This window comes from Alosa sapidissima, chromosome 1 (genome assembly GCF_018492685.1).
Source record: "Alosa sapidissima isolate fAloSap1 chromosome 1, fAloSap1.pri, whole genome shotgun sequence".
NCBI classification, from domain to species: domain Eukaryota; kingdom Metazoa; phylum Chordata; class Actinopteri; order Clupeiformes; family Clupeidae; genus Alosa; species Alosa sapidissima.
Window position 1 is genome coordinate 14,777,944 of NC_055957.1, and position 13,917 is coordinate 14,791,860.

The 13,917-nt window shown below is 40.1% G+C and overlaps 1 gene segment (V, D, J or C); it reads right to left on the minus strand.

Moving 5' to 3' along the window:
- Window positions 1-11,238: 11,238 nt before the first annotated feature.
- LOC121723850 lies at window positions 11,239-13,009 on the minus strand. The segment is given in 2 exon segments: window positions 11,239-11,660; window positions 12,931-13,009. Coding segments are annotated over 2 exon segments (465 nt in total).
- Between the last annotated feature and the right edge of the window lie 908 nt (window positions 13,010-13,917).

The window sequence follows — 13,917 nt, forward strand, 5'->3', positions numbered from 1 at the left end:
GATGAGCACAATGCCAGATCTGCCCTCAGACCAGCTTCTTGCTATGTGCTATGTGCAATTCTACTAATTTTTTTAGATTTATTTTACACTACTTGGGCCAATGGTAGAATACTCTAAAAGCAACATGATGTTGATATTTTATGAAGCCATGAATGAATCATCATGCCTATGATCCAAACATAGGCTACATGATCAAATAGCCTAGTTAGGCCTACAGTACCTAAATTGTCTGGTATAAACCAAATCAACTCTCCACTATGTGTCTGCAGTTAATATTTATGCAATGTTAGAACATGTTGGCTTAACAAGTTACCAGTCTAGAACACACAGAAAATTGCAACAGAAAGTTGCCTTTATAATCAACTATTTGTTCCAACATCATTTAAACAAAGCATTTATAAAATTGAAAAAAAAAAAATATATATATTACATAAGAAGTAAAATAAAATACTGTTACTGTAGTAACTGTACCACATTATCCCAAGCTTCAAAGAGCTCCCCATGTCTGTGACAGCCAGACGTGACACCGCTAAATTCTCAGCTTGTTTATACCCCACACTGAACACGTAAGAAAGGCCCATCACTCTGGGGTGTGGTCGCCTACTCTCTGGGATTTATGCACCAAGGTAACTGAAGTATCCAATTTGTGCCTTGAAATTATGTTTGAAATAAATGTCTTAGAACAAAAACTTTGGGTAGGCCTATATACTTGTATTTTATAGTTAGGCTAGTGAAAACGAGTTAATCAGTAGGCTAGTTGAGTTTGTTATCAATAAACATAACAGCTAATGTCATGTTGAGCAGGAGATAGGCTACCATAAATCCGCCCGGGATTGATTCTATTTATAGCCGGACACAGGGCTCGAATTATCTTTTTGTCTTTAAGGGGGTCTCTCTATCTCATAAAAAGTTGACACACCCCGCGCATCAGCCAGCCAGCGCAGCTGTGCGCATAGCCTAACAAGGCGATACAATAAAATAGCCTAGGCGCAAGTGGCGCTTTTGCGCAGTACAGTATATGCGCACGGTAGGCCTAGGCTTTACCTTGACACAAGCATACAACAGACAGATTTTTCATAGAAAATGATTACTTTTAATTAATTTCAACATATTATTGATTATAATAGTCCATATCTCAATTCAATTTCACAATACAAAGAAATAGACTAAACGATTTAGTCTGTGCCATTCTCAATTTCACAACGTAACTCATTTAAACCAGACCACCGTCTCAGATAGGCTATCCTCAGTGTCAAACACAATAATGCATGTAGTGTAACTTATACACAGGGGAAAAAGCACTAACTGGCAGAAATGAATAAAGCCAGCCAAACTATGTTCTAGTAGGCTAATGTGTTGAACCGTGGAAAATTAATAGACGAACAATTTTGGAGTTTGCACTGAGATATTGTCGGGTAGCCATTGAATATTCCGACATCAGAGATTGCTAACAGGTGTTTCAAAATAGCTGGGAACTTTCCGGAGCTCTGAATGGCAGAGGATAGCTAGATCATCAGACAACACAATCATTGTAGGCTGCATTATGGGCCATAATGTATGGCTTTGTCAATCAACATTGATTAGGTAAACATAGAATAGGTAAAGCGCAAGTTCAACAGCAAACAGGACTTTTCAGCACGTATCAAACCGGCTAACCCAATGAACGCCTATGCAAATAGACAAAACACTCACATCAAAGCAGGGTGACTTCTTCAGATTTTCGAGTGCTGTCAAATCGATACGATTTAAGTCAATGAAATAACACCTCTTCTTAATATTTTATTATATTGTTGGTTGGATTAATAAAGTCGTTTTCCTACCATGGGTCTCCAACACACGTTCTCAAGCTCATTGTCTTGCCACCCCTTTCGAGCTAATTGCCAGAGGCTGAAGCCTACTAAATTTAATTGTTGCGTGACTCAAGGCATTCCAGCCTACGAATTTAATAAAAAGTAGCCTACTAAATCATGCATAATTAAACAATAACTCAATTTAGGCTACTTGGCTACGCAAAAAGGTTTCTATTACAGCACAACCCCTATTCAATGAATGGCTACCTTGTCTCGCAATAAACAGCGGTGGAAATCCCGACACTTTTTCAACTGCATGAAACATAACAGTGAACCATCAAATATCTCCCAGAGTTCAGTGCCCATCAGTCCCAACATTTAGCAATATAATCAAACAGTCCAAAAGTAAATCAGATCCCAAACCAAACCGAAAATGTTATGCTTTTGATGGCCTACCAGTATGCCGCTCCAAACGAAAAGCATCTCTAATGATGGTTGTTAGTAGACAAACTGGCTTCAGATATCCAACAGAGTGAATATGAGATTGTGCAGTCTTACAGTACTGTAGATGGCTGTGGTTAGTGATGTGATGCTGTTAATGGGGAGTTTTACATAGTTAGCACAAACCCTATAGGTTATTATTTATTTAGCGTATATAAGGTTTTTTTTCCTTATCAAAAGTGAGGGGGACGACGGCTGTCTCCTCAGCACTGCGTGGGACACATCCCCCACGTCCCCCGTGCCTCCTGCGCCCCTGAGCTCCCCTGAAACTGGTCCCCTTGGGAAAAAGCGTAAATAAGCATATTTTCGAGATTGCACACCTTTGTGCCACACGCGAGCCACATACGAAATCTTAGGTCAGTCTGACAAACGGTCAGCGAGATATGCGTGCCACAGACATTAGGACACACAGACACTTCTTGCCTTTTAGATACATAGATCATTGATATCAGCCAACAAAACATTTCAAAGCCATGTTTGTAATGGTGTAATGACATTAAAGCTAAATAGAGTTTGTTTGTAGAATCCATGGCAACGTGGTTTTGCTTTAGTCTACACCAGGGATTCCCAAACTGTGGTACGCGACCTGCTTCTAATGGATACGCGAAATGCAGGGCTATGGCAGACAAGTGTAAAATGAACACTTTAAATATTTTTGTAATTAATTCATGAATACATACATAATTTCGAATCAGGTCATAATGATATGGAAACATGTATTTAACGGATATGACGATCTCACCCTCCTCAAACAAGATTCACCTTTGGCCAGGACGGCCATTTATTGGAACAGGAAGACTCAGACACAATTAGACATACCGATGATGGTCCGTGGGGGGAAAGTTTCGCGGATATAACAGGTTTTTGAAAACAACAAAAACAGAAAGGAGGGAAGGAGCAAAGCTAGGAGTTATTTCAGATGGGCAAGAAAGGTAAGCTAGGCTTTACATTTAACAAACTAAAGGTAGCCTAAGTTTAGCCTTGCTAGGCTGTATAGCCTAATGTTGTCCAAACGAATACATCCTTGCCAGGCGTTGTTGTACGCCTATAATAAGATATTTTACGTGGATGTAGTTAGGCTACTATGCAGGCTACTTTTCATAACTGGGGGGGTTATAGAATGCGTTACGTTTTTATGTGTTTATGTGTCGGCTGGTGCGGGTACGCGTGCCGAGTCGGAATGTAGGCGGTCGTACGCGGGGGGGGAAAGTTTGGGAACCGCTGGTCTACACGAGTGAACTAGCTTGCAGAAAACAACTATTTCGTAGCCTCAATCAATTTGTATCCATCTTCTACTCCATCCCCCACTCTTGAAAATTTTTTGTAGGCTATGCTTGCTTGGCATGCCTGTGTGTGTGTGTGTGTGCCGGCCGCACAGCAAGTAGCCTACTGGCGCTGCAAAGGTGAATAGATTTGTAGCACTAGCCAAAAAAATTGTAGCATTGTTATAAAACCTTTAAAATCTCTAAACAATCACAAGTAGGGCAGTTCATCACAGTTCATCCATTGCAACTGTACTGATGAAAGGTCATGTACACCTGTAGGCTACATTGTATTTGGGGAAAGCGGAAGGTATCAGTTTTACATTTATTTATTTATTTATTTATTTATTTATTTACAAACAAAACAATCCCTGTCATTTCCATGCAGTTTTCAACAGCTATCAAAAAGAGGTCATGCCATGGATTTTTGTGAATGTTTCTTCTTCTACATTTGCAAGATTTCAGTCATGTTTAGTTCATATGATATTCAACTTTATTGTCAATGCACAAATTAAATACCAATAGTCTAAAACGAAATGCAGTTTTACATCTAACCAGTGGTACAAATAACTGACATGTCCAAAAAGGCCTTCATGAAATGCGACGCTAGACTGTTCACATTTTAACGGGCCAAGTTGTGAGCTGCGTCAGTTATTGTTTGTGGGAAAACTACTGATTTCCACATTGCATACTGAATCCATGGTCAGGGACCACCAGCAATGTCCTCGGACCACTGGTTGAAAACATCTGGCTTACAGTATCAAGCGGACTTAAGCTGCCACCTCTTGGCGAAAAGTTGTAATACATTTCACCCAGCTGCGTGAATCACAGAAAGCGTGAATAAAGTGGCCACTTCTAAATGGGACCCACTGTACAGTAGCCTAGCTGAAGGTCTGTGGCTAAAGCAGCCATAATGAAAGTGTTATCATTGTTTGGATACTTCACACACATACGTGCTTTTAAATCACATAGACTACAACTACCAAGCTGGAATCAAAGCACACCTATTCACCTCTCACACCCTAAACACGCACTTCAAACAAACATACAAGCGTCTCAGTCTCACGCATGGATAGCCATAGGCAAAACTGTATCAGACGTAACGTTGGTAAATCATCCATCGCACAGAATGATTTTTGTAGCACGTGCAACAGGTACAGCCCTGCCCTGCATACGTCTCTCAAAGTGCGCTCTAAAACATTTGGTTTAAGATGTAGATCATCACGGGTGCGTTAATAAATCTACATTGTGACGAGTTGACACAAATGATTCACTTTGACGAATTTATGTAGTCTAGTCAATTACGTCGTCTCAGCCCTAGTTACTTAACTTTGAGCCATGCTTTTCCTTAACATTACTTGAAACACCTTTGAAAATAGAGGTTTGAAGTAGCGGTGTTTGGGAATGAACGTCAGCTCAGATGCATTTTGAGACTTTTTGTGGTCTTAATGCAGCACTTTACAAAGCACTGACAGGGCCACCAACTGTGAGTGAATCAACAGCAGAAAAACCTATTTAGCAAGCAGAAATGTTTAGGATGCTTCATAGACAGGTCTTTCAGGTAGGCCTATATTTTCCATTAGAAAAAAAATCAGGTTAGCGAACGCGTTGTGGCTAACTCACTTAGCTCCTGTAGGCTAGTGTCAGAAAAGAATGAGACCTCACTAGTAACCACCACCAATGTGTAGCACCCACCTGGGTGATGCACGGCAGCCATTATGCGCCAGAACGCTCACCACACACCAGCTTGAGGTGGAGAGTGAGGGAGTGAATGAGCCAATTACAGTGGAGGATGATTACATTACATTACATTACATTACATTACATTTGGCTGACGCTTTTTTAACCAAAGCGACTAACAACATGGTAAACAGTAAGTTTTAGAACAATTCTCACAATTTTAGGACAGTTTAAAAAAAAACACATTAGAGTACAGTAAGAATAAGTGCGTCGGTGAGTGCTGTATTTTAACAGTTACTTGTCAGTTTAACGGCTGGTGAGTGCTAGGATCAGTAAAACTTGTTGTAAGTGTTGCTATGAGAGTAGATGTTCTCTAAAGAGCTGGGTCTTCAGGAGTTTTTTGAACGTGGAAAAGGATGTCCCTGCCCTTGTAGGAACTGGCAGTGTGTTCCACCAACGAGGAACAACAGATGAGAAAAGTTTGGATTGGCTTGAGCGTACCGGTGGTAGAGCTAGACGTCGTTCGTCTGAGGAGCGCAGCGGTCTGGAGGTAGTGTAAGTCTGTATGAGGGCATTCAAGTAGGTGGGAGCAGAACCGGAGACTACTTTGTAGGCAAGCGTTAGAGACTTGAATTTGATACGGGCCGCCATAGGTAGCCAGTGTAGCTGGATGAGCAGCGGGGTAACATGTGCCCTTTTGGGTTGGTTGTAGCAGGGCCGGCCCGAGGCATAAGCAAACTAAGCGGCTGCTTGGGGCCCCCTGGCCACCAGGGGGCCCCCAATCGAGTTTCTTTCTTTTTTTTTTACATACTAAATAACGTAAACAAGTGACATCAATGAATGAATAAATGAAACAATTAATAAAAAATTCTGATTTCATGATCAATATGCCTGCCTACCTCTACTGTGTCTGCCAGCCTTTGAGTCACGCGCATAAACTCGACACCTCGGGTGCATAGACAATTCGTGCAGACACTGCATCAAGTTAAAAAATCGGAAGAGACGGTAATGTTAAGAAAAGTCACAAAAAAGGACGTATCCCTCTGGTCCCGAAAACAGTAAGAAGAAAATGACAGAGGAGGAGAAAAACGAGCAAGATACAGGTATGTTTGCATGATATTATTTACAGTATGTTTTGTACTTGAGGCAGCTAGCTAGCTGTCATGATCTAATATAAGCCATCACCAGAGCTAAATCCCCGCCATCAACAGAGAAATGTCTCCCATTAATATATATTTATCTAGGTGTATTTCAGATGTCAAGGATATTGGGATTGTTTTGGATGTTTAATCAAGCATGTACCCTAGCCATAGGTGGGCTTATGTTGTAAATTAAAGTTAGCTATCGATAGCTGACTGAAGTGGACATTAGCACTACAGTAGCTACATGAAAACGTACTGTAGCTGAAGGCAAATTTACCACAGAGGGATTGTTTCTGATTTCGCACCTGAAAGTGTTGATAGTTTATTACTGTTCTATAATATGTGACATAGTGGTAAATCTGATAGCAACAGCAGGCTAAGCCCAGGCTCCCAGTCCCAACCCACTGACTAGCGTGACTGGCCATCGGTAACGTTCCAGCTTCATAGGCAAAGATGGAACAGTATGTGCGCTCTGCTCTAAGATCTTTGGAGAGAGATGGTAGTGTTTGAGAAAATATACCATATTGGGTGGGGAGACTTCTGTGATGAAAATAGACTTACATTTGATTAAGATAGTGGCAAGTGATGTAGCGGTGCTACCCTAATATTTAGGCTGCAGTAGATCACCATGTTAAGCGTTCACCATACTGCAATTAAGTATACTTTTGATTATGCCTCATTTGCCAATAGAATATGAATTGTTACATGATTATGAGTGTAAGTAATGATAGCAAAATAAACTCATTCTGCTCGATCAAATATGCACTTATGCAATATATATATTTTTTTTCAGAGACACTGTTGAAATACTTTGGAGCACATCTCTATCTCTACCTAACTCTACCTCATCAAGTGTCTGCCTCCATGGCTGATGACACAGAAGGTGAGGTTTTCTTGATGGCAAATGGTTACATACTGTAGCCTGTTAATATGACATGACACATTTAACATAGTTTTTGTTTTATTTATTTATGTATTTATTTAATCATTGCAGGTTCGTCCACTGCAGAGTTGCAGATACCTGAAAGCCAGGAACGAAGTAGGAATAAGTATCTATTTTTTGGGACATTTTATTTTTGATTATTAATGTTTGTCTATTTTGGTTTTATTTTGTAGTTGAAGATTGCTCATTTAATGCACATTTGCGGATCTGTTCTGCAAATCTGTTGAAAAACAAGTCATTAAACGGATGTACTTGTTTACAACAAATACAAATGCTGTTGTATTTCGTTATTTGTCAATTCAACTTCAGTAAACCACCCTTAGTGCTTCACTTTGAATATGAATGTTTTAAATAAATCTGTAAATAATAAATAAATTAGTACCCTCTAAGATTAAAAGGTGACAGGGTTGGTGTAAATAACAACTAATACATTGGTTTACCAAGCACATGGGGCCAGAAGTCTAGAGCGGAGCCCCAAAACATTTTTGGCATGAGAGCAAGGATGGATTACTGAATGAGCCTACCGAGTCCTTATGCATCTGTGTCCAGGGGGACAGTAGTTCATAATCAGTCACTGTATTAATACATAACCTCACTGTATTAATTTATAATATGACATTATAGTGTGAAGTTGTCAATTATCGCCAAGCACAGGTGACTCTGCGTTGTGGGAGGGGGCCCCCAAATCAAATTCTGCTTAGGGCCCCCAAAAGGCTCGGGCCGGCACTGGGTTGTAGACCAGGCGCGCCGCCGCGTTCTGGATCATCTGAAGTGGTTTCACTGCGCAGGCTGGGAGACCTGTCAGGAGGGCATTACAGTAGTCGAGTCGTGAGATGACTATTGCCTGAACCAGAAGTTGGGTAGCATCTTGAGTCAAGTAAGTCCTGATTTTCCGTATGTTGTAGAGTGCGAAACGGCATGACCGGGCGACTGAGGCAACATGATCTGAGAAGTTTAGTTGGTTGTCGAGCCTGTTGATTAGGGGGCCAGATTGAATGAGCCAGGTTGGGAATTTAGCCAGGACACCGGGGAACCCCCTACTCTTTGCAATAAGTGCCATGGGATCTTTAATGACCACAGTGAGTCAGGACCTCGGTTTAACGTCTTATCCGAAGGACGGCATCTCCTACAGTGCAGTGTCCCCGTCACGGCACTGGGGCAGTCGTTGTTTTTTTTTTTTGGCCAGAGGGAAGAGTGCCACCTACTGGCCACCCACCAACACCACTTCCAGCAGCAACCTAGTTTTCCAAGGAGGTCTCCCATCCAAGTACTAACCAGGCCCACACCTGCTTAGCTTCAGTAATTCAGCTAAGACAAGGTATCCATTGGTCTGGCTGCTGGCATCACTCATCCAATGCTAACGGTAGGCCTAACATTATTTTACCTAGGTCGTAGGCTATTGATATACGTAACTTGTATAAGATTAACGTACCTGCAGTAAAAACCAAGCATGTCTGATAAACATTCTCAGATTTATTTTGGCTTCAAGAAGAAATGGGAATTACATTTCATGTGAAATCATCCTACGCTTATTAGACGTTCTCTGCAGTAAACTACAGTGTTGTCCTTGTAGGAAGCTTGTCTTTCCAACCCACTTTATATTAACTTCCAACAAAATTATGTCTCACTGCAACGATGCGCCATCTGGTGGACAAACGACTACGTAACGCCAATACTGGAAAAGCAGGCAAATAATAATATATGAATATTTGGTTTTCCTTTAATCCTACTGAATTTGTAATTATGTATCGGCCGTTCTAATTGAAATTCTATGAAACTTGGCATACCCCAGAGAATGTCAGGTTAATCATACACATACAATTTGGTGCAGTTCTGAACATCTTAACTGAAGAGAGGGGCGATTAAAGCAGAATGATATTGCATTTTCATTTTTTACCGGGGGGTGCAAATCACAAATGAGTGATTGTGGGCTAGGTTGATGTGGGCCCTTGAGACCAACATACCATAAAAAAATCTTCATCCTCGGTGCCACGGTTCAGGTAGTTATTTAGGAAAAACGGCAATTTTTGGGGTTCGGGGGGCCCAGCGCGGGGGGGGGGGGAGTGGCCCCCGGGGACCAAACGAAATGGGGACCAAACAAAATTTTTCCGTAAAAGTCTAGTGGGGCTACATACCCATCAAATGTCATGTGCCCCGGTGTTTCGGTGTCCCGGGTATCGTTGACCAAAAATTCAGGAAGTAGATGACGGGGGAAAAAAAAAACATATGACAATCACTATATAATATATATATAATAAGTTTGCTTGTTTTACCAGTTAACAGAAATAGCTGTTTTCCTGATCTGTTTATCTGATGTCTGAAACCTGACTTTGATAACTTTTTATCTGAGACCTTTTAGTCTGACTCCGCTTTTCCTGAGACCTGACTCCTTTTAATCTGATGTCTAAAACCTGACTCTGATAACTTTTCATCTGACAACTTTTCGTCTGACTCCACTTTTTCTGACAGCGGTTTTCCTGAGACCTGACTCCTTTTCATCTGATGTCTGAGACATGACTGTGTAATTCCGTGAACTTGACAGCGGTTTTCCTGAGACCTGATGCCTTTTGATCTGACTCTGACAGGTGAGGATGTCCTAAAATGTACACCGTACTTACAACATAAGTAATGCATTCATTTGCTACAGTAGTAGTAATGTCCTGTTTATAGGCCTTTTTTGTTGCATCTTGCATGTTACATTAAGACGCGCACTCAATCGCGCATGCATGCAGGCAAAACGTAAGACTCAAATGTGACGATGCCACAGAACTTGGGAAAAATATAGTTTACAATGCACTGGCAGTAGTAGCCTGCAGTTAATGTGAATCGCGGACGCGGACAATAACTAAAGAAAGGCATTTGCACCTCCATCCACAAAATAAGGGCTGTAGTACACCCAGAGAGAGAGAGAGAGAGACACACACACACACACAAGTTTAAACACACAACAAGCATGCATTCTGTACTAGTTGGAAAATATCAAGTCATATATGTAAAGGATAACGGTCATAATTTAAATTATCGTAGCACAGTGGAAAACCATTCTGTATTTGTTTCTTCAAGACAAAGACTGACAGCTGACACATACAGTGGAGCATGAGGGGTGGATCTGGTGTAACTTCCTCTGGGTTTCATGGTCTTAATCTACAGCATTGAGCGCCTCCTTCTGGTATCAGGGTGACATGACATGTCATACATTAAATTAGACTCTAATCATTAGAGTATTGTTATGAGAAAAGGGATGCTTACAGGGATTGGCAACCACGAATAATGGTGATATTCAGTTAAATTTTTGGCTATGCATTTCAAATATACATACACTACCATTCAAAAGTTTGGAGTCACTTAGAAATGTCCTTGTTTTCATCATTAATGTTGTAAATGACTGTTGTAGAAAGAAATGGTTGATCTTTAATGCAATATCTTCATTGCCAATTATCAGCAACCATTCATCCAATGTTTCAAAGGCACATTCTGTTTACTAATCTGATACCAGTTTAAAAGGCTGATAAAATATTGGAGAACCCTTGCACAACCCTTGCACAATTATGTAAGCATATAATGTAATCTAATGTAAAAAAAAAACAATCTGGTATTCTGTCTATAATGGAGTGTAGTGGGAATTTCTTTCTAGTGACTTTCTAATGACAGTGTCATATGTACAGTATATAAATATATAATATAATGCATATAACTTGATATATACATACACATTAAATTATGTGTTAAAGCTCATTTTCTAACTCAATTTCCAAAATATATATATTTTTAATTATGTGTATATATGTATTATTTTATTTATGTATTATATGTGCATACTTCATTTGAAGCTATGTAAAAAATAAATGCATTTCTTTAAGAGTTTTATAATTCACATGATAAATACAGATCAGTAAAATGTTGATGAATTCAAATCTGTATCAGCAGACTGGAATAATAGTCAGAGCGTATAAATGGATGTACTGTCTGTGAAGGGGACATGTTGAATCTCCCTCCTCCTGCACATCTGAGAGGTTTTTGTACAGCAGAGTCAGAGTTCCTGTCACTGTGGGCACCAGGGCGCAGTAGTACACAGCAGAGTCAGACGCCTCTGCAGAGGAGAGATCCAGAAACACACGCTTTTCCTCTGTCTTTATGGAGGGAGTCAGACGGGGAACTGAGTCTGAAGTGGTACCAGCCTCATATATGTAGTAGAGGAACTCTGGGATAGAGTTGGGATACTGACGATACCACTGTAAACTATTGACATTACCACTGTAGTTACAGGAGAAAGTGGCACTTTCTCCCTCTATGACGACCAGTGAAGAATGCGACGGTGTTATGGCATTCCCAACAGATTCTCCTGTGAATGATGAACAAAGAGATGAAGAGCATGTGAAGATGCCAGTCCTTTTAAATGGAGGTAAAATTCAAACAAACACAAATTCATCTGGACATCACTGAAACATGCTACTGTATGATGGACTGTAGAAATCATTCTTATAATACACTATACTGTACTATACTATAGTATAGTATACTATACTATACTATACTATACCTTGTTTATATACTTAACTATACATGCATTATGATATTACGCCTATTATATACAACATCTACAAAGATCTTACCTATTAAGAGAGACAAGAGCAGGAATGCACGTAGTACCATCATGACTGGCCAGCACTGACAGAGTGACTGCAAGCATCTCGACACCTTCTTTACACACATACATTTCCTGACTCCGCCCCATCCATTTGAGTTGGTTATTGTTGTGTAAAAGTGTTTTAATGATATCAATGAATGACTTTACCGGCTGATACTTTACTCATTTAAAACGAATTCTGCCTAATATATTTCAACTGGAATCATAATTGGGTTTAAAAAGAGCACTGCGGATACATTCACAGATACTAATTTATGTTCATTTTATTATATGTATTATATGCATATTCCATCTAAATATATTTAAAATTAAATGAATTTCTTTCACAGTATTATAATTGATAAATACAGAACAGACTGGATTAATAGTCAGAGTGTATAAATGAATGTACTGTCTGTGAAGGGGACATGTTGAATCTCCCTCCTCCTGCACATCTGAGAGGTTTTTGCACAGCAGAGTCTGAGTTCCTGTCACTGTGGGCACCAGGGCGCAGTAGTACACAGCAGAGTCAGACGCCTCTGCAGAGGAGAGCTCCAGAAACACGCGCTTTTCCTCTTTCTTTATGGACGGAGTCAGACGGGGAACTGAGCCTGAAGAGGAACCATGCTCATATATGAAGTAGAGGAACTCTGGGATGGAGTTGGGATACTGCCGATACCATTGCAAGTTAGTGACATCACTACCACTGTAGTTACAGGAGAAAGTAACAGCTTCTTCCTCAATGACGACCAGTGAAGAATGAGATGATGTTATGGCATTTCCAACAGATTCCCCTGTGAATGATGAACAAAGAGATGAAGAGCATGTGAAGATGGATATTTCTGATATATGCTTCTGTGAGTCTAGATTATTTGAGATAACTAGATAATTTGATTATATACTTAACTGTACATGCATTATCATGTAACACCTAGATAATATACTTATGGTGATAAATATAAATGGTAATACTCAAAGATCTTACCTATTACGAGAGACAAGAGCAGGAATACACCCAGTACCATCATGATTGGCCTGCACTGACAGAGTGACTGCAAGCATCTCGACACCTTCTTTACACACACATACATTTTTCTTGACTCCGCCCCATCCACTGGAGTTAGTTATTGTTGCGTAAAGGATCAGCCAATAAAATGTGTTTCATAACATTCATTTATGAGGGTGTACATCTGTTGTCCTGACCTGAGAAATTACACCATGTGAACTCCTTGATTATGATTAATGCTGATTAAAAGACTCTTCATAATGTTTTTGAAAGTGTGGGCCAAGACTTTCATGCCATTTAAATGAAATGGCATTTAAAGCACTTGCAGACTGCATGCCATTATTTACATTTAAGGTGTAAGTTTCTTGAAAAGAGAGTTTTTGTCGGAGGGTTGAGTATGACCCTGTCACTGTGGAGCTCAGGGAACAGAAATACACAGCAGTGTAGACAACAGAGTCCAACACTTGCAGACTCTGGATGGTCAAGGGAACTGTTTTTGAAGTTATGTTGAGTGTTGTGGAATATGACAGATGAGGGTCTACATCATGGGCAATTCCACAGAAAATGGACTTTTTGTCACATCCATAACGCCAGTGAAATGCCTTGGCATTTGTATGATGTGAATGATAACATTCATTTTTTTTGTGCATTTTTTCTCATTTACATTCTTCAGCCAAAAATAGCAAATGCTCAAATTTCATGTAATCATTCAGATCATACCATACCATCACATTTTATTGGCGTTATGGATGTTACAAAAAATGTAATTTGCCATGGAATTGCCCTCTGATGTCTGATTCTTCCCAACACCGTAAATGCTGAGAAGATGCTAAGGAGCTGAGTTTGGATGCTGGTGATACCACTGTAAAGACTGTAGATTTGAGGAGGAGTAGCTGAATGAAAGGGTTAAACCAGACCCCTCCATATGAGAGACCTCAGTACTATCTGGATTAATCATATCAGCAT